The sequence below is a fragment of the Clytia hemisphaerica genome, unplaced genomic scaffold (assembly GCF_902728285.1).
Source record: "Clytia hemisphaerica strain Z4C2 unplaced genomic scaffold, Clytia hemisphaerica genome assembly, whole genome shotgun sequence".
NCBI classification, from domain to species: Eukaryota; Metazoa; Cnidaria; class Hydrozoa; order Leptothecata; family Clytiidae; genus Clytia; species Clytia hemisphaerica.
Window position 1 is genome coordinate 1,755,387 of NW_027103836.1, and position 18,767 is coordinate 1,774,153.

Below are 18,767 nucleotides of genomic sequence, written 5' to 3' on the forward strand. Positions count from 1 at the left end.
CCGCCATCTTGAAACTACATTATGATCTGTAAAAACAACGCACGCTAAAAGTACCCAAAAAGTTAACCCGATCGGAAGAAAGTTTAGAAATCAAAGTGAGATCGGAAAATCGGATTTTTTTTTTTGCCGTCTTATGATGATGGTGATGGAAGAACCGAATTTTACGGATTTGAATGCTCAGCTTAGGCTGACCAATAAATAAAGTTCAACATAATCTATTTTCTTAGTCACAAGAATAAAAAGATGGACATAAAAGGAATACTTGTAGCAAAGAATTATAGAGAAGATCAGTGGATAGCCGGAACTATAACTGATGTTGATGATGATAGTCTAGAAGTCACTTGGTGTCATGGAAAAATTGAAAAGTTCCCAAAAACCACATCACAACTTTATGTATATGATATAGGACCTGCAGGTAAAAATCAAATAATGTTGAAAATTAATTAATGTTGATTGCTAAACGATATCATTAATCAACAAGCACCTTCACCAATAGCTCAAAAAAAAAAAAAAATTTTTTTAGTTTGATTGAAATCTACTCCAGTGTGGCACTTTTGACGAGTATTATAGCTTATATTTTGTGAAAAATTTATTCAAATAAAAAGAAAATGGTGATTATATTTTGGGTTTAAGTCCGATTCATATTTTTCACACAGCAAAATGTTTTTACCTAAATGTCTGTAGTCTTTATTTCTATATTTCATTTTCTTTTGTAGGAGTTCAACATGTAGGTATAGTTTGTGATGGCTGTAGAACAGAAGGGCTTGTTGATTACAGATGGAAATGCACTGTGTGTCATGATTTTGATTTATGTAGCTTTTGTTATCATGGTAACACACACAATACTGAACACGTCTTTCAAAGGATTGATATTCCTGGCGTAAAGTAAGGAAATTAGAATTACTTCATAATGTTTTGATTCAAAACCCTTATACAGACATTTTTGAAAGCTAAAGCATGCCACTTAGTTGGCAAAGACAAAAAGGGCGTTTGGAAAAAGCAGAATAAATTGATGTTATGATATTTTTAGATGCCAAACCATAGGTCACTAATTTACAATGACAAAAGCACGTATAGAAAGAACTATAAAAAAAGCTCTGTTTAGAATAAAATATTTAGAAATTTGCTTTTAGAACTGAAAATTATTCTCTTACTTGATTTTTTTGAAGATCCATTCTTACATGCCCAGTTAAGTTATTGATCCCTCCCTAATTGTTATGTTTTTCCTTTGTTCGTAGACCAGTTCAAGTGAGAAAAAGGGGCGGAGAAAAACAAGCACGGCTTAATGGCTTCTTCCAAGGTGCCAAAGTGAAGAGAGGAAAAGATTGGGAATGGGGGAACCAAGATGGTACGTAACATAATGGCAACACCTAGCGATCTCGTTTATCCATATTATTTCTTCTCCTCCGAACAAATTTTGAAATTCAAACTATGCACATCTTGCTATTTTATTGAAACATGTAAGTCTACAATTATACTTGCAATCAGTCGTAATTGGGGAAGGGCAAACAAACAAAACAACAATGTTTTTTATTGTATTTTTCAGGTGGAATTGGTACAATGGGTACAGTTCTGGGATCTTATGACTGGACAGGAGCATTTGAGGTGAAGATTTATTATTGACTTAATTCATTAAACGATTCCTCGAGTCTGCAGCTTAGTAAAAGTTGATTGTGTAGTGTTAATAAGTGTCCCGCTAATGACAAAAAATTCAGCAGTATCATTCCAAGAGGGTAATAAAATTTTTGTATCAAATAACACTCAAGCCACTTTACCCTGTTTGCCACAATCAGCACAATATTTAAAGTTTAACCAAAGTTTAAGTTGGCAGACACCTTCTAGTATTCTTCTAGAACAAAGAAGTTGAAACTGTAATGTGTAATGTAGGTAAATTTCATTTTTTTTATCCAGACATCAGCTGTGAGAAGTGGTGTAACAATTTCTTGGGAGAAAAGTAAACTTAAGGCGAATTATCGAATTGGATTCAATGGCAAAGTGGATTTGATTTGTGAGAATCCTGCCTTTGGTGGTCAATTCTATTCATCACATCTTGCGAATACAAGTACCATTGATTTCTGTTTGATTTAACTTTTAAAGAACTTATCATCTATCCTCCTTGACTAGAATTATAATGAGAAATGTACTCTTTTTTACATACATGTTTGCATGACAAGCTACAAATTTGCAATAATGAAATATTAATTTTTTTTGTAATTGGTCGCATAAAATATATGATAATTATCACAACAAAAATAGTTATAATTAACAAAGTGATGTACCAAAAGTAAACATTTTTTAAACCTGCTAGCTAATTCAATGAAACATTTTTCATAATAGAAACACTTCTTGAACACAAGAGAAGTTCATCCCAAGGCAAACAGTTCAACATTGGTGATGCAGTGGTCATGTGCAAGAAGATTGAAACTCTTGTGTCTGCGCAAGAAGGAAGTGGCGGATTTATCAAAGAAATGACCAAGGTTCATACTTTATGTCATGTCTAGTATAATCCCGGAGGGGGGTACTAGGTTGGCGAGTTGGCAGGGAAGTCCGTTTTTGGACAATTTTTCCCAAATTTTGGTCAAAAATTTGGAAAATCGTCACCCTAGGGAGATAGGGATAGGGAAATTCTCCATTTTTGTGATGTTTGGACCAGCCCAATGAATTTGTACCCCTTTGATGGTCTTTCTAGGCATGAGAAAGTGTACTTTTATGGCTTACACATACCAGTCACCTGTTCTGCCTAATTGCTTCCTTGAGGTATAATTAGATAATTTTAAGTGAATATACATAGGTTTATACTATACTATAGGGCGTACCATAAGGTGTTCACATTTGATTTATGATATAGACATATTTTACCTTTGTGCACGCATACCATCTTAATGCAAAGCCCTGTAATCTTATATCATTCATGAAATATTTTCTACCTTGAGGAATTCACAAGTGTGTGAAGTAAATTAGAAAATGTTTTTAATCTACAATTCCTTATTATTAGTACTTGCTGCTCTTTTTATCTAAAGAAAAGCTTCACTTTCAAAATTTCAGTGCATCGGTGTTGTGGGACGTGTTGTACAAACGATCGATAAAGGAGTCTTCGTCCAGTTTGGTATATCAGAGCGTCCTGATGACGTATTGGCACTCTTATTGAACGTCAATGTCAAGAAACAAAAACATTGGCTACTGAATAGAGATATCCTTCAAAAGGTAAGAACTTAATTTTAGAACAAATTAAAGGAATCTTCGTCCAGTTCGGTATATCAGAGCGTCCTGATGACGTTTTGGCACTCTTATTAAATCAGTCTATGCTCGCTTACCCGAACCATGTTGAAGAGTCCTGGTAAGGACGAAACCCGTGTCTGCGGATAGATGTAGAACAAATTAAAAAAAAACTTTGTGAATTTCAGGAGCTGCAAATCGCTCATGACATTAGAATTACCTGGTCTACCGTTGGACTGTGCAAAAAATGGCTTAACAAACGGTGAAAATGAATCTAGGGTTTGGTACACGCTAGCAAAGCTAGGGACAATTTTTTCATCACTGAGTAGGGTGATATAACTTAGAGCAGCGAGCTGTAATGATTGTTACAATTCTCTGCTTGGAGGTCGTTAGAAAGTCAATTTTTGGAGTTCATTGGAAAGTCAATTTTTGGAGTTGTCTTTTAACTGAAATTGATTTATAATATTTTTCTACGTATGACCCTTCAAATCCTTGAGATAGGTATCAAAATAATGATTGGCCATACTGATGATAATCTCCAACACGATCTAAAGTTTACTCTCTAATTCGATCTTCAAGGGGCCAATTATTTTCTTCGAATAAGAGAGAAATAACTGTACAACTTTAAAATATAGGTTGCGGAATTCCAGCCAGGAGACACAGCGAAAGTGATCAATGATAAAGATACGTTTATTGTCATGCAAACCAACATTGGGAATTATCATCCATCGCAAGACGTGGTAAGTGTCCATGAGAGGACCACAAGCACACCTATAGATGTTTTTCCAGGTTTTGCCAAAGTTACTTTCGCCATTATGGAAGCAAACATTTAAATTTATAGAGGCGACTTACGCGACTTACGCAAATCAAACGTTTGCTTCATATAGTTTGCTTACTCATCAATTTTAATTTACAAGTTTTTTACATTGAATTGACACGGACGTGGGGCAAAGAAATAGCTGTTTTCCACAATTTCAGCCAAAACTTTGTATTTTTGATAGTCAAAATTTTCCTGACTTCGATTATTTCTTTTGTGTTCTTTTATAGTATTATCGCTCGTACCTGTCGCCAATTTTATATATTTGTCTAAGTACCTCAACTATCGAGTTCTATCGGAGAGGAAGCCTTAGGCTTACCCTCAAGTGTGGTAGCGATATCGATTGCTTCCAACGGTAGTGATACTATGTTACCATTTTTGATATTTTTCAGTTAGTGGGAGAAGAAGTAAAGATCATACGGAATGACGGTGAAAAACTACAAATCGAGTATGGGAATAATAAAGTGTTCATGAGTTGTGGCGCTGTTAGTAAATGCGAAGGTGAGAAGACAGCGACAGACGTGTTTTTTTTGTGTCGGATTCCCTTTTTGCTGCTAAGTTTTTCACAGAATAAACCAGATAAGCGTACGCACAGATAACATAAAACAATGAAAAGGGTTGAAATATAAGTCTCCTTTGTTTCTATCTCTGTCATGCATCCAGAATTAACATGAGAGTTTAACTTCTTTTTTTTATTTGACGGCTTTAAGAAGTACTAATGCGACCATAGTGCAAAGGGTAGATTATTTGCTTGTGATGCGTTAGGTACGCGGGTTCAATCCCTTGCCGGGTCGTACTAAAGACACCGAAATGATATTCGATACCTCTCTGTGTAATGTCTGGCAATTAAAAGAAAAGGATCAAGGACTTAAGCGTCATGATAGCTGTGTGCCGCGTACACATGATCAACAACGCGCTGCGAATTCCTACTCGAAAGAAATATATGTAATATCTGTACTAATATCTCGATCAAGGACAAGAGTTTGTGGCGCCCTTCTCTACCTTCGGGTAAATAACAAAAAAGTGATTACGGGTCGCCTCGAATGACATCGCAAGACTTCCTTTACTTCAGTTGCACTTATTTCGTTTAACTTTTCGGAGTTGGAGTTAAGCTTTACATTTTATACCTAATACAATTTCTTATTGTTATTTTGATTTAGACCAAGCGGACCGACTGTTGGGTCTTTTATTAGAAGGTTTCCTTCGAAGTAGGCTGGACGAAAAAGAAAAGGAAAAAGAAGAGGAAGAAAAACGGAAAAGAGTCGAGGAACAAAACCGATCGGCCGCGGCGGCTGCTGCAAGGGAAGAACAGAAACCTGTAATTAGGAAACCTCAAGCGAAGAAGGAACGTTCTCTGAGAGAACTGGTAGAAAAAGGGGACGATTCGAGTGTGGCCAAGTATCTTGATGAACGTCCATACATGGTGAGAATGGGGAGATATTTTTAAGAAAAAAATTAAGAACAATAGACCTTTTCACTTGCCTCGTATTCAAACAATTACCATGGTGATTATGTCCCTTGAGACATTAAATGATCTTTTTATGAATAGGAAGTAGTATTCATAAAATCCGCTGGGAGTTAATAACCATGGCAATAATTTCAAAACGAGGCAAGTGATGTTCGTAACGTAATTTATGAAAAGGTTTATTTGAGCCAAAGATTTACGAAATTACTAAGCCAGTACTGATTTTAGCACATTTTAATAAGCATATAGAATACGAATAAGAATAAGAACATTGAAGCCTGAAAATTCCAAAAAATGAAGAACAGCCTGTATATTTTAGAGTTGGTGTGTTTTCACAGTTCGTTAACAGTTTTCATTACTTGATTTTTGGACCTACCACGGAGGTCCTTTAAATTAACTGATGTTCATTCGTCCGTCCGTTCGTTCGTCTGTTACCAGTATTTTTTGGGCAAGTTTGAGCATAATTTGAATACTCACGGTAATCTATTCAAGCTACTCACTACACTTTTTTACTCTCTTGCTATTTGTCCTATTTCATCCGATTCTCATCATCAGGTAGGTCCATTCAGCATGTTGCTTGTTCCTTTTTAGATCAACCAATTCGAGAATGGATCAACGAGTCTTCATGTAGCTGTTTTCAATAATGATTCCGAAATTGTAGACATCTTCTTGAAGAAACATGCTGATCTCTCTGTAGCTGTAAGTTCATGTAAAGCAGATCTCCATTCTTTTAAAATACGGAATTGCAGGCTTTGTCATTTGAAAATTCCAGGCGTGTGGTCAATCGCACTCCTAAAAAGTACTTTAGGCGTGTGATAAGGAGTGCTATGCATAACTTTAAGTAGTAAAATCCAAATTTATGGCGTGTGAACCACTCTCCTCAAAGATTTTGGGTGTATGTGCAGGTGTGCGCGTGCTATCACACGCCTCAAACGATGCAGCCTGGAATTGATTAGCCGTGAAAATTTAATCCACTTACAGTGGACCTTCTCTATTTCGAACTTCTATAATTCGAATCTTTCTATAACCCCAACAAAATCTCAAGAAGTGTCCGTCAAGAAGAAACCGTCCTAAAATAGATTCATCCACAATTTTAGCGTTTTTGAATTCCACAAAGCTGTTAAATTTAGCAAGCCTTTGCGCTCTATAGCCTTTGAACCTGGGTGCCAAATGTTTTCTCTAGATCGTGTTGTTAAACCTTTTACCCAAGGTGGTACAAAAAACCAGAACGTCTATCGAACTATGCAGTTTGCTGAACTTCTACCCGAATTGAATCACATTTTCTCTTTATTCTTTAGGACGACAATGGGGACACTGTATTACACATTGCAGCTTCAAAGTAAGTCGTTTTCTTCGTTTTAAGTTTTGAAATTTTTGTCTAATGTTTTCAGGTAGAAATAAGTAGAAATAAGTAAGTTGACTCATCTATAGTGGCTGTTGGCAGAGCCGGGAGTGAGAGAGATCGAATACTGAAGTAGAGCGCCACATCTACTCTAAGCTCCCTTACTTACCGCCTAGATCAGATGTCCTCGTGATATAAACCTTCCCATTCCCTGAGTTGGCGGTGACCGTGGATCGAACCCATAACTCTTGGTTTGCAAGGCAATGCTCTACCCACTGAGCTACCTGGCCACGATTATATCTTTTCTAGAACAGTGTGAATTTATGCATTGTACATTTTATTTGATATCCAGTCAACTCTCTCTCTAATCCGAACTTCTGTAAATTCGAACTGAAGTATTTGTCCCCTCAACTGGAAAATGGTTTAAATACTCTCTTTATTTTAAAATCTTCTCTAATTCGAAGAAGATTCTCTGTCCCTTGAAAATCGAATTAGAGAGAGAGTCAACTGTATTTTGTTGATTGTTACTTGCAGGAACCTCATCGGAATTGGTCGGAAACTAGTCCGTAGTCAGTGTGCAGTCAACAAGAAGAACAAATCAGAAATGACCGCTCTCAGTGTAGCAACGCACAAAGGTTATGTGGATTTCGTACGCATGTTGGTCTTCGAAAAATGTGACACCGACCAGCCAGTAAGTCTTATTTTTCGAAAATAGAACGAATAGCATTGTAGCAGATAATACTTAAACTCTCTTCCTAATTCGAAATGGAAAAATGGAACGGGGAATTTTATTTGTTTGAATAAAAATGAGATTCGAAGTAAAGAAAGTATTTTAAGAGGGTTTCTTTTTTCATTACTTTCTTTTTTTATCTTAGGACTACGAAGGGAATATTCCGCTTCATGTTGCTTGTAAAGTTGGAAATACAAATCTGGTTCGAATTCTGTTGGAAAATAAAAAAGATTTGTTAGTTCCTAACCGTTTGGGTTTGTTTGCAATTCATATCGCATTGGATGTAGAGAATAAAGAGTAAGTTAATATCTCTGCTACTTTAATTGGATACAATTCTGCGAAATTTATTTTTGCGGATCAGCCAACTGACATATATTTTCTGGTGCAGGGTCAATTTTTACCACCTGCTGATACATGATGTATTTTACAGACTGGCCGAAAATTGTATTTTTTTGCCTAAATTAAGTACTGTATCTTAGGATCGGAAAATTCTATTGGCTTAAAATTTTGACAAATGTTAGGTATTGATGATAAAAGCTTACAGTCAAAATTTCAGCAAAATGGGGAGCAGCCGTTTTGCGGAAAAAAGTTAGCATCTTTGAAATACGCATCGATCTGTAAAATACAACCAAAGAACCAAACACTCATGGGATCGAATTTTTCCTTTTACTGTTCTCTTTCATTTTACTCGTGCCCCAATACCCCCCACAAGATGCTTCCCCTATTAAAAAAAGGGAAGATGCCTGAAGGGTTAAAGCCGGCAAAACTCTTCATTACCCCGGTCCTTGGACCAAATAAGACAGGCCTTCTATCATCTCTTTATATATTAAATTCCATTTTAGAATTATAGAAATGATATTGGACAAGTCACCAGAAGCATTGAATTCGACCCAACCCGATGGCTCCACCCCACTGCACTTTGCTGTTCGACGTGGGAAAGCTCCCATGGTTGAGTATATCGTTCATCTTATAACCAAATATCGTTACAACATTGATTCTCGAACCAAACAAGGCCAAACTGCATTACATTTAGCCTGCATGGAAGGTTTCTTGGCGATCGTGAAACTTCTTTTACAACACGGAGCAGATATCAATGCGGAGATGAATGATGGAAATACTTCAGTTTTGATGTGTGTACTCAAACATCGAATGTTGTTCAATTTACCACCACAATTGCAAGGCAATGAATTGATCAGACCTGATTTAAGAACAGTGAGTGTTTTTCTTTGAGTGATTTTTGTTCAGTAATATGAGTCTCCCGGTCATTCAAATTTCATTCAAGTTTTTAAATACAGCAGAGCCTCTTTGACTCGAACCTCTATAACTCGAATGCCTCCTTAACTCGAATGTCTCCTTAACTCGAATGTCTCCTTAACTTAAACAAGTTTTCTCGTCCATTCAGTTAACAATCCCTTGATCTTACGCCTTAGCTAACAAATTTGCGTTTCCCGTGCTGGTTTGAATTTCGAAAAACTAAGAGTTTGAATTGGCTTCGAAAAGCTCGGCGCGGCGCTTATTTAATTTTCGTGATGTCCCAAATCTTCCTCGTTTCATTCAGGTCAAATCTCATTTCGAAAACACCAATGCTAACGGTATTATCACCGCTTGCTTCTTGTTGGAAAATGGCGCCAATTTGAATCATTTCAACCATGCAGGGAAAAGCGCTTTAGACGTTTGTGAAGACAGTGAATTGACCAAATTGTTGTGTGAGTTTGGAAAGAAGCATCGTTCGCTGCAAGAGTGAGTTGTATTGTTTTAACGAATATCTAACTTACCTTACCGTACCCCTGTCTTACTTATTTGAACTTAGTAAAGCTTAAATCGCAAATGTAGAACGATAAACTCGGTATACATTCACTCGTCATCTCAACTCTCACTGTGTCTCACGCCGATTCGGGCATAGTGTGAAGGTCTCACAGACTTGCATACCGCATATATCAATCTTTCCCTCAAATTGTCTTACTTACTTTACCGTACCCCACCAAAATAAAAATGAGTTTATGTATTTGCACTTTAAATGGTGGTGAAATGACTGAAGTGATTTGGTTTTACCTGCAGTTCTGACCCGCAAAACCGAGTACGGTAAAAGTGCTTGTTCACTGTGGTACTCAATCAGTAAAAATTTAGACAATTTAGAAGCTTAACGTCCCTGTCGCAGAAGAACTCACTTTTATAAACTCGCTTTTATCGTTGAAGAAAAGGTTACTTATTTATCCTCACTGACGCAATTTGTTATATCTTTTTAAGGCCCTCTTCACCTGCAAAAGCTCCACCGATACCAGCACGAAGGAGTAGTGAGAAAAAATCTACCAAGCCAAAAATCCAGAAACAAGAATCTGAATTGGACTTTGACCCCTGTCCACTCTGTCAAAAGCGGACACCGGTCGAAGGTCGCTTTCAACCATGCAAACACGCTTTGTTTTGTTACCAACACGCCGAAACTTTCCAAAAGTGTCCTCAATGCTTTGTATGTATTCTCATCTCTTTTACAGTATCCCTTTTTAAAATGTTAAAAGTTTGTTAAAAGCTCTTTCGTCTGAGATGGATATCTGAAGCGGCTTTCTGTCTCAGAATTTTGCATAATAGACCTTATCGAAGGTTTTGATTTTTCTAAAACATCGATGCATTGTTGGATTGTTTCGGGGGTATTACAATAGAATTCCCTCGAGGAATTCCTAAGAGATTTCTATCGTAATACCCCCGAAACAATCCCACAATGCATCGCTTTTTTAGAAAAATCAAAAACTCCGATAAGATCTATTCACTATAATTTTAAGAATTCGCGCTAATTTGATGTGTAAAAACCTAACCCACTTTTTATGGATTACCGTTTTCTTTCGATTCGAAATCGGTATAAAATTTGAATAGATTGTAAAAGTGGTTTTACTGTTGGTAGTGGATCGAAATCTAGTATTTATTGGCCCAGGTTGACAAAGTTTAATGAAATATATGAACAGAACTGAGGACTCCAAAATTGACAATTTTTAATATCGGAAAGAAAATTTAATCGAGCAAATATTTTCGGTTTAACGGTGTTACAGAATTCGGGTAAAAAAAGGCTGCCGAAATTGGGGACCCCTTGTTGACAGAACTCGAGTAAAAAAAGGCTGACGAAATCGGGGACCCCCTGTTACTCCAATCCTAAACTTTTGCTTTGTAAAACACTTTCATTAGGTAAAATTTGACGAAAATGAATATATTTTTTTTCGTTCTTTTCTTTAGAGTGAAGTGACTCACCTTTCTCGACTATCAGTAGAACGTCTTCCAAATTGTAAATTTTGTGCGGAGAAACAAATCAACATCACTTTTAAGCCTTGCGGGCATCAAATTGCTTGTTTTGGTAAGTTTTATACAGTACCTTTTGCCCAGACCCACAATTCAACAGCACAATTTTTTAAGACCTTGGAACCATCCTCGTTATCGTTTAACTAAATATCTTACAGTCTAGACTGCATGCATCCCCTCTGATATGTTTTGATATGGAATTATTTTGATAGGGGATGTTAACCGTGTATAAAATTCCTGTCCGAGAGTTACCTCAAATTTGGGGTAAACTGTTTCAATTTTCTTAAAAAGGTTTAGAAGTCCACTTATTTCTAGCCCTTCAAATTTTAATTCAAATTCAATGAAATTTAGAGATGTCTCTCACATAAAACTTACTAATCAAGCTAATCAAGTTTCTAAAACTCAAAAACACAAAGACGGGGGTAACTCTCGGCCGGAAATTTCATACACACGATGAGCATCCTCTATTCATGATATTCATGGCGTAATGTTTTCTACGGAAAGACCCCGGTTTTGCCAGTAGTGGCAAATTTTATACAATTTTTGACTAGTTTAAATTTGCCACTACTGGATAAAACTGGGTCATGAATATCATGAATATCAAAACATATTAGAGAGAATGCGTGGAACCTAGTTAGAGTCATCTCTTGTTTAACTTCATGCTTTCAATTTGTGTTTTTAGAATGTTCAAAACCGTTCCGTGTTTGTATTACTTGCGAACAAAGAATTGAAGCTAAAGTCCCTATAGGTAAGAAAGTTGATTTTTCTCTTTTTGCAAAGGACGAACATGTTTACAATCATACGTCCTTTTTTGAATACACGGGTTTCGAATTAAATTTTTGCTTCGCTTTAGCTTTGATCCAATGTAAATTTGCACGAAAAATATCAAGTAAACAGAACGAAAATTGGCCGTGTATCAAGCAATTTTAGCTCATTTTTCCATTTTGACAGACTTTATGGGTCATTATGAAAACAAAAAACATTAAAATAAAAAGTCAATCGTTTAATCATATTTCTTTTATTGAATTTAAAATAGAAAAACATCTTTTGAATGAACACCTGGCTTTCAAAAGAGAAGAAAGTAAATCTATCAACCTTTTATAAGGCATTTCCCCTTATCGCTCCTTTTATTTACTTGATTTTTTCTCTCGCGCCAGATTTAATTCGAAACCCGTGTATTTAATGTTCATACACAAATATAATGGCTTAAAACTGCAATCATAGTCGAAATATATTGACATTTTAGTATATTTTAACGTTTTTAAGAATTTAAAGTTCGGGCGAGAATTGCTATTTTAGCACTTCCACTTTCTTTCATTGAATATTTCGATTTTAGAGGGGTTCGATGGCTTCTAGGCTATATTTCAAGCCTTATTCGAGCAAATTTGAGCTTTTAAATCCTGAGATTCTAAGGTCCTCTAAGTGTTAAGTCTCATGTTAAAACTCAGAGTTAAAACTTTCCAACTGTAGTTTAAGGCGCTTTAAAATCATTTGTGATGTTTAAAATTTCGCCGGGAAATCCCCTTTGTCTCAAATATTTTGTCCATGGCTTATTTTAAATTGATTTCTGGTGATTGGGATATTTAAAAAAAAATACGATTTTCTGATATTTTATTAAAAGTTGATGGCTCGCCGAAACCCAAACCAAAACCACGCCCTGCTCCACGGAAACCAAGGCCCAATTCAAATAGTGGTTCGACGCCCTCATCAACCGCCCAATCATCAGCCTCTGCACAGGGTGCAACAGCGGGCGGTGCTGCCATTCCAGAAGAAGATGAAAATCAATTGTGTATTATATGTTTTGAACGTCCTCGAAATAATGTGTTTCAGTGTGGACACACTTGCTGTAAAGTTTGCTCGTATGCAATCGACGAATGTCACATTTGCCGGCAAACGATTAAACAACGAATTTTCATTTACGATAACTGACAATTTCGCCAGATCGCGTCAATGATTTTGCGGCGGGAGGCCTGGTAACCAAGCCGTCGTTTTCGGAGATTGGTGGGCCCAACCGAATATCTTTAGGTTGCGCAAGGGTAGCTCAACCCGACTGGGGATGTGACACATCAAAGGTCGGCTATTAATCATTTAATATCAGATTAGCACAAATTTTAAGAAATTCTTTGTTAATTTTGCATTGTTAGTATGAGAGATGCGAGAGCTTTTTCCTCCCGAAAGATGATATCTTTTTAGAGTATTTTTTCTGTTGTTTTACTTTTGTTCAGTTCAGTTTGTATTTGGAATCTACTGAGATGTCACTTTTAAAATATTTTTGTAGGAGTGAGCGTATTTTCAATTAATTTTAGATTTATTTTTAATAGATGTTATTATACATATGCACACATACACAGAATTTATTAGTAGCATTAAAACTTTCACAGAATTCCACGTTTTACGCGACATATCGTTTAATAATATCTGCTGAGTCGTTTGTTTAAAAATCTCGCATCATCTTAAAATTTGAAGATTTGAAATGTTTCAAAATGGATTTGTCTTTTATTAGATTTTGCGGTAAGACGAGTATACAAATTTTCGCTAAAAACAAGTTCTCATGCACGCTTTTTCTTTATAAAAACCAGTAAACTTTGACTGAAGCTTACCTGGTCTTAATCCATTTTGATTCCAGGCATATATTTTCTTAATATGTTTCCTATATTGAATTAAAAGGGGTTTTTTTTCTCGCTGATTTTAAGCTGGGATTATTCTTAACTTGTTTTTAGGTTTATGCTCTTATATAATGGTTTATTGAAAAAAGCGTACAAGGACAATTTTTAAGTGGTTTAATGTTGGGAAATATTTTTGTAGTGTTATTTTGAATACTTGGATGCATTTTACCTGGACACGCCCTTATGGCCAGTTTTGATCCAGGCTTAACAGAAGTATCAAAATAAGGAAATTTGTATTTTTGTTTATTTTTGATAAATTTGATAAATGAAATTTTTGTAATATATTTTAAAAAGATTTTGTGTTTTCTCAACTTGACGACATTTTTGTTCAAGATATTTTCTATTTACAACCGGAAATCGGATGTCAGCCCAACTCAATTAATACTCTTTTTGTGATGTATAAATCATTGCCGATCTCGTTTGTTGCCAAACTGTTCGTGGATGCTGGCATTCTTTTTATCAAAATTGATAACGTCCTTTTGAAAATGCAGGTAATGCTACAAAGTAAAAGCGGCATTTATTTTTTACATCTCGGAGAGTGCGAATTTCCTTTTCTGAGAATCTCCGAGTCATGATGTATACAGTTGACCCTTTCTAATTCGATCTTCAAGGGGAATTGGATTATCATCGAATAAGGGAGCTTATCGAATAAGGGAGCGTCGTTTATGAGAGGTTCTTGTTGACAGGGACTTTAAATTTCATCGAATAAGGGAGCCTATCGAATAGTAGGATGTCGAATTAGAGAGCGTGAACTGTATATCTTTTGGCCTTTTTTTGGAATGACGTAGCAACATTTTCAACTCTACCTCCTTCGGGCTTTAAACTCAACATCAATGTTTTGACGTTTGTCTTTATCGGGGTACCTTTTTTTCACCTCCATGAGTCCCAGGTAGGGTCGCAAAAAAACTAAAATAGAAAAATCAGTCCCTCATAGGGTTCCTTTTTGGTTGAATTGAAAAGAAATGTGGAAAATTTTGGAATTTCAGTCCCATTCAGGGTCAATTAAAAGAAAACGAGTCCCGCGTAGGGTCCATTTTTCGAACTTACACACTCCCGTCGATCGATCTATTTTATCAAGCTTTTCCATAAGAACATGATTTTTCAGAATTTTTCAAAATATTTGATTTTTTTCATTTTAAGAAAATTTCCTGAGTTCATTTATTTTTATTTTTCACTCCAAGCCACTAAATCATGATTCAAACAAATAAACAACACGTTTTTTTTTTATTAGAACACCTAAAATTTGGCTGAGCCTGGATGTGCTTATTTTATTTTTTTTTAGCAATTTTCAGCCTAAAATGTTCTTAAATGCGTTCTTAATTTTTCAGATACCTCTAAATCGACAATATCATGCAAAATAAGGAGCACTTAAAATTGGTAAAATTTGGACAATATTTGACTCTCGATTTTATAAAACCTCATCCCTAAGTTCGGTTAAAACTGCTTGAAAAGAGGAAAAAATTGTAGTTTCTTGTCATTTTTTTCCAAACTGAGGCTGGGCATGTTCTTAAGATGTTCTTAATTTTTCGACGAATTTCAGCCTCAATGTTCTTACAAACTAGGTTCTAATAAAAAAAAAAGTGAACATCAAAAAAATAATTTTGGTGTTATTTATTTGTTTTTAATGTTTGCTCGATTCATATAAGCATCGGTTAAAGGTATTTATTTTTGCAAAAATGAAAATTGTTGTTTTGCAAAAAAAAACAGCACTTTTGAGAAAAATGGTCCCGAGAATTGGGTGGTCTCTTTGCCAAAATGTCACCCAGAAATTTTATTATATGGAAGACCACTTCTCTAAAATGGGGTGGTGGCATGCAAAAAATTCTTGAAAGCCCTTGTAGTACTCACACATGTCTGAGATTTTAGTACTGATGTACTCATTGGGGGGGGGGGGGGCACGAACCTTCCAAAATTTAATACTTTAATTAGTCATAGAAAAATGGTGAACAGTTAAACCTCGTTGGAAAAATAATTCAAAGTGGAAAGTTGTTAAAGTTTCCAAATTTCCTGAAGATGACAAGGTTATATATGTTTCGACAATCCAAATCATCTTTAGTTTGAATATAAGTGGATAGTATATAATTTAGTAAAATTCACTGTAAACTATTTACATCATTAAAATAAAAAAGCCAGGATAATACTGTCACTGACATTACGTCACATGTATGAAAAAAATTTAAAATATTGGTTAAGATATTGAGATTCAAGACATATATATCATTTTGTGTGGGTTGTAACCATTGAGTTTCAAGCCCGAAGGGCTAGAGGTCAATCTCCTTGGTAGGATTTGAAGCCAACAAATCCTACCAAAGTTGCGCGGCCTTGAGCGACCCGCCTGGTTTTTACACAAATGACAGATTGAAACTAAAATTTACCGCTTCATTTTGAAAAATATATCACTCGAAAACAAAGGAATTGCTAGATTCAATCCGTCATCAAAAATACGGCGCATATTTTAAGGCTTCAATTTTTCTTGCCTGAGAAAGGTTAGAGATTGATCTCTAGCCCTTCGGGCTTGAAACTCAATGGTTGTAACCACATGTGATTCGTACGAAAGTAGATTGGATATTTATAAATGAAAAGATACTCTCGAGTACCTAATAGCCGGGGGGGGGGGGTTGGAATAAGCAGGGGGGTTGGAAAAAATCTCAAAATTTAATAAGCGGGGGGGGTGGAATAAAAATGTCCTGGGTGGAAAATGTTCGAAAAGGAGGCTGATACAGCAGAATTAGGGAAAAAGAGGGAACTTTTAAAAAAAAATTCCCAAAAATTAATAAGCGGGGGGGTTGGAATAAGAATGTCCTGGGTGGAAAATTTTCGAAAAATTAATTAGCGGGCCCCCCCGGCTATTAGGTACCCGAGAGTATTCACCACGAAGGATTGAATTTATGGATTTTTTGTTTCATTTTTTTGAATTCTGGTATTAGATTTCACTTTCATTCTGGTCTTGAAATTTACGTGGGTCAAACGTTTTAGGTTAAAAAAAAAATGGTTTCATTCTCATTCAAATGAATCACTTTCAAGGTTTTAAATTCAATGCTATCCCTTGATGTCTACTTTTGGAGAAAAAAAATCATTTACAAAAAAAACAGAGATATACTAATTTTCAAAATAGAATTAAATAAATGATACTGAGCCGTTTACTCTTAGGTGCCAAATAAACAGCCCCCCGCTTGTTAATTTTTCGGTTTTTTTCCAATCCCCCCGGACGTTATTAGGACCCCCCCCCCCCCGTTTATTAATTTTTGAAAAAATTCCCAGCTCCCAAAAGGAAAGTTTCTTGTTTTACTCTAAAAAACCTAAATTTAGTCTTTTTTGACCTTTTTTAGGGTTTTTAAAAGTCCATTTTCCAACCCCCCCGGTAATTAGGTCCCCCCCCCGTTTATTTGATTTGAAAAATTTTTCCAACCCCCCCGTTTATTCGAACCCCCCCCCCCCGTTTATTTGGCACCTAAGAGTAATCACTCGACTTTTGGACCTAAGTGAGCCACGACCAATGCCGCCAATGTTTATTTTTTTCCCCGATCGAATAAAAGATGTCAAGGTTTTGTTTTTAAATAGGAGTGATATCGTTTGCTTACTCGTCAATTTCAATTTACAAGCTTTTTCACATTGAATTGACACGAATGTGGAGCAAGATTGGTCAGAAAGAGGAAAAGAAAAACAATTTTCAGTTTATTTCTGCACAATATAACAATAGGGAGACAACGTCCTGATATGAAATATGTGTCTGATATGAAACGGGAACACTTATGTAAAAACAAAACCTTTAAGTCTAGATTGACATTTTATTCTTAGTTGGGCGTATATATACACGCATTTAAAAAATCAAAAGAAAAATTGAAATTTGAAATTACGGAGTGATTGCATTAATGGGTAAAGTGTGAGCCTAAGCATAGTATAAGAAAGCGGCGGCTGGAATATGTACCGCATTGTCTTTTCAGTTAATTGCTGTTCCATCTCTGTCTCCGAGCTTTATAAGAACATCAAGATGCTCAGTTTATTATTGGTAGATTTGAAATGTTTCTCTTATTTTCCTTCACAAAAAGTTTTTTTATTGCTAAACCCGGGGGGGGGGGCACTGGGTTTGCGGACTGACGGTATGTGCGGGCCAAAAATTGGCTTTTAAAATTGCACCCTTACAGTGCAGCAAAAATCAGTGAAAATCATACCCTTAGAGTGCATTTTCCCAAAAATTTTCGATCCTTTTCGTGCAAAAGATGGTCAAAATTCTAGCATTTTTGGTCAAAATATCTAGATTTTTCAAAAATTTTCTGAAATTCTACCCTTACAGTGCATCTCTAGTTTTTCCGACCCTTACAGCGCATTTTAAACATATTGGAAAAGGTACCCTTAGGACCCGCACATACCCGTCGGTCTTTTTGCCCAGCTGCCCCCCCCCCGGGTTGCTAAATAACTCTGAATCTGTACCCAATAGAACACTTGAACTAATTTTGGACATATTTTAGGGGTATTTTGGGAAAACAATGGTTTTTTACCAAAATTGAAATTATAAGAAGTACATTCAAGATGACAACTTTCCTGTCAGTTTGAATGATAAATTTTAAAGGGACATAACAGTACTTGCAAAATTTGTAAACAAACTGTATGTGGCGGATACAAAATCAAAACAAATGTCACATGTCAAAATGAAAAATCAAACCAAATATGGCTAGTTTTTATTGTTCAATTGTTTTACAAGTTTGTTTTGGACACGTGATTTTCATTGTTCTCTTTAATGACACGTGGTTTGCGCAATGTTTACATTGTACTACTGTAATGTCCCTTTAAAGGTGCTGGCTTGAAATTTTAACAGTATTATCTTGATGTACTTTTTCTTTGATTTCTAAAAAGATTTCACTGAAATATTGTGAAGGCATTTGAGGCACTTTATTAATTTTTAAGTTCTTTCAGCCCAGCCGTTTTGTGCTTGTTTAAATTTCTTATTGTTGATCTTTCATTTACAATGATTTTATAATGCAAGTGTATCAAGGGCATATCATTAATGTCTAAAGCGCAGTGAGAAGTAATTATTAACGAAAAACCAATAAAATTTACCATTAAAGATGCTACATTACTGATTTCTTGATCAACAAATAGTCATCAAATACGACAGAGATAGAACAACAGAAATTCAGACGTTATCATTCCAGCCGCGGCTTTCTTATACTATGGCCTAAGTAATGGAAATAAGTTTCAATTCCTTCTACATAGAGAAACCAAACCCGAAAAGATTCGCGTAAAGA

At 35.7% G+C, this 18,767-nt stretch overlaps 1 protein-coding gene across 1 annotated transcript; it reads left to right on the top strand.

The window, feature by feature from the left end:
• Nucleotides 1-204: 204 nt before the first annotated feature.
• Nucleotides 205-13,837, top strand: LOC136807207 (E3 ubiquitin-protein ligase MIB2-like). The gene is made up of 20 exons (XM_067063803.1): nt 205-415; nt 717-885; nt 1,239-1,348; nt 1,547-1,605; nt 1,912-2,062; nt 2,338-2,477; nt 3,046-3,204; nt 3,852-3,956; nt 4,426-4,534; nt 5,194-5,456; nt 6,090-6,197; nt 6,797-6,837; nt 7,375-7,531; nt 7,716-7,867; nt 8,413-8,782; nt 9,129-9,310; nt 9,818-10,037; nt 10,793-10,910; nt 11,538-11,603; nt 12,477-13,837. The coding sequence occupies exons 1-20, from the start codon at nt 244-246 to the stop codon at nt 12,782-12,784; spliced, it is 3,159 nt and encodes a 1,052-aa protein (XP_066919904.1). The 5' UTR covers nt 205-243; the 3' UTR covers nt 12,785-13,837.
• Nucleotides 13,838-18,767: the final 4,930 nt, after the last annotated feature.

Excerpts from the sequence above, each read along its gene's own strand:
- LOC136807207 (XM_067063803.1), top strand. The coding sequence starts at position 244 with ATGGACATAAAAGGAATACTTGTAGCAAAGAATTATAGAGAAGATCAG. Across the intron at positions 6,838-7,374 it reads TTACACATTGCAGCTTCAAA|GAACCTCATCGGAATTGGTC; the intron begins GTAAGTCGTTTT and ends TGTTACTTGCAG. Across the intron at positions 10,911-11,537 it reads GCATCAAATTGCTTGTTTTG|AATGTTCAAAACCGTTCCGT; the intron begins GTAAGTTTTATA and ends TTGTGTTTTTAG.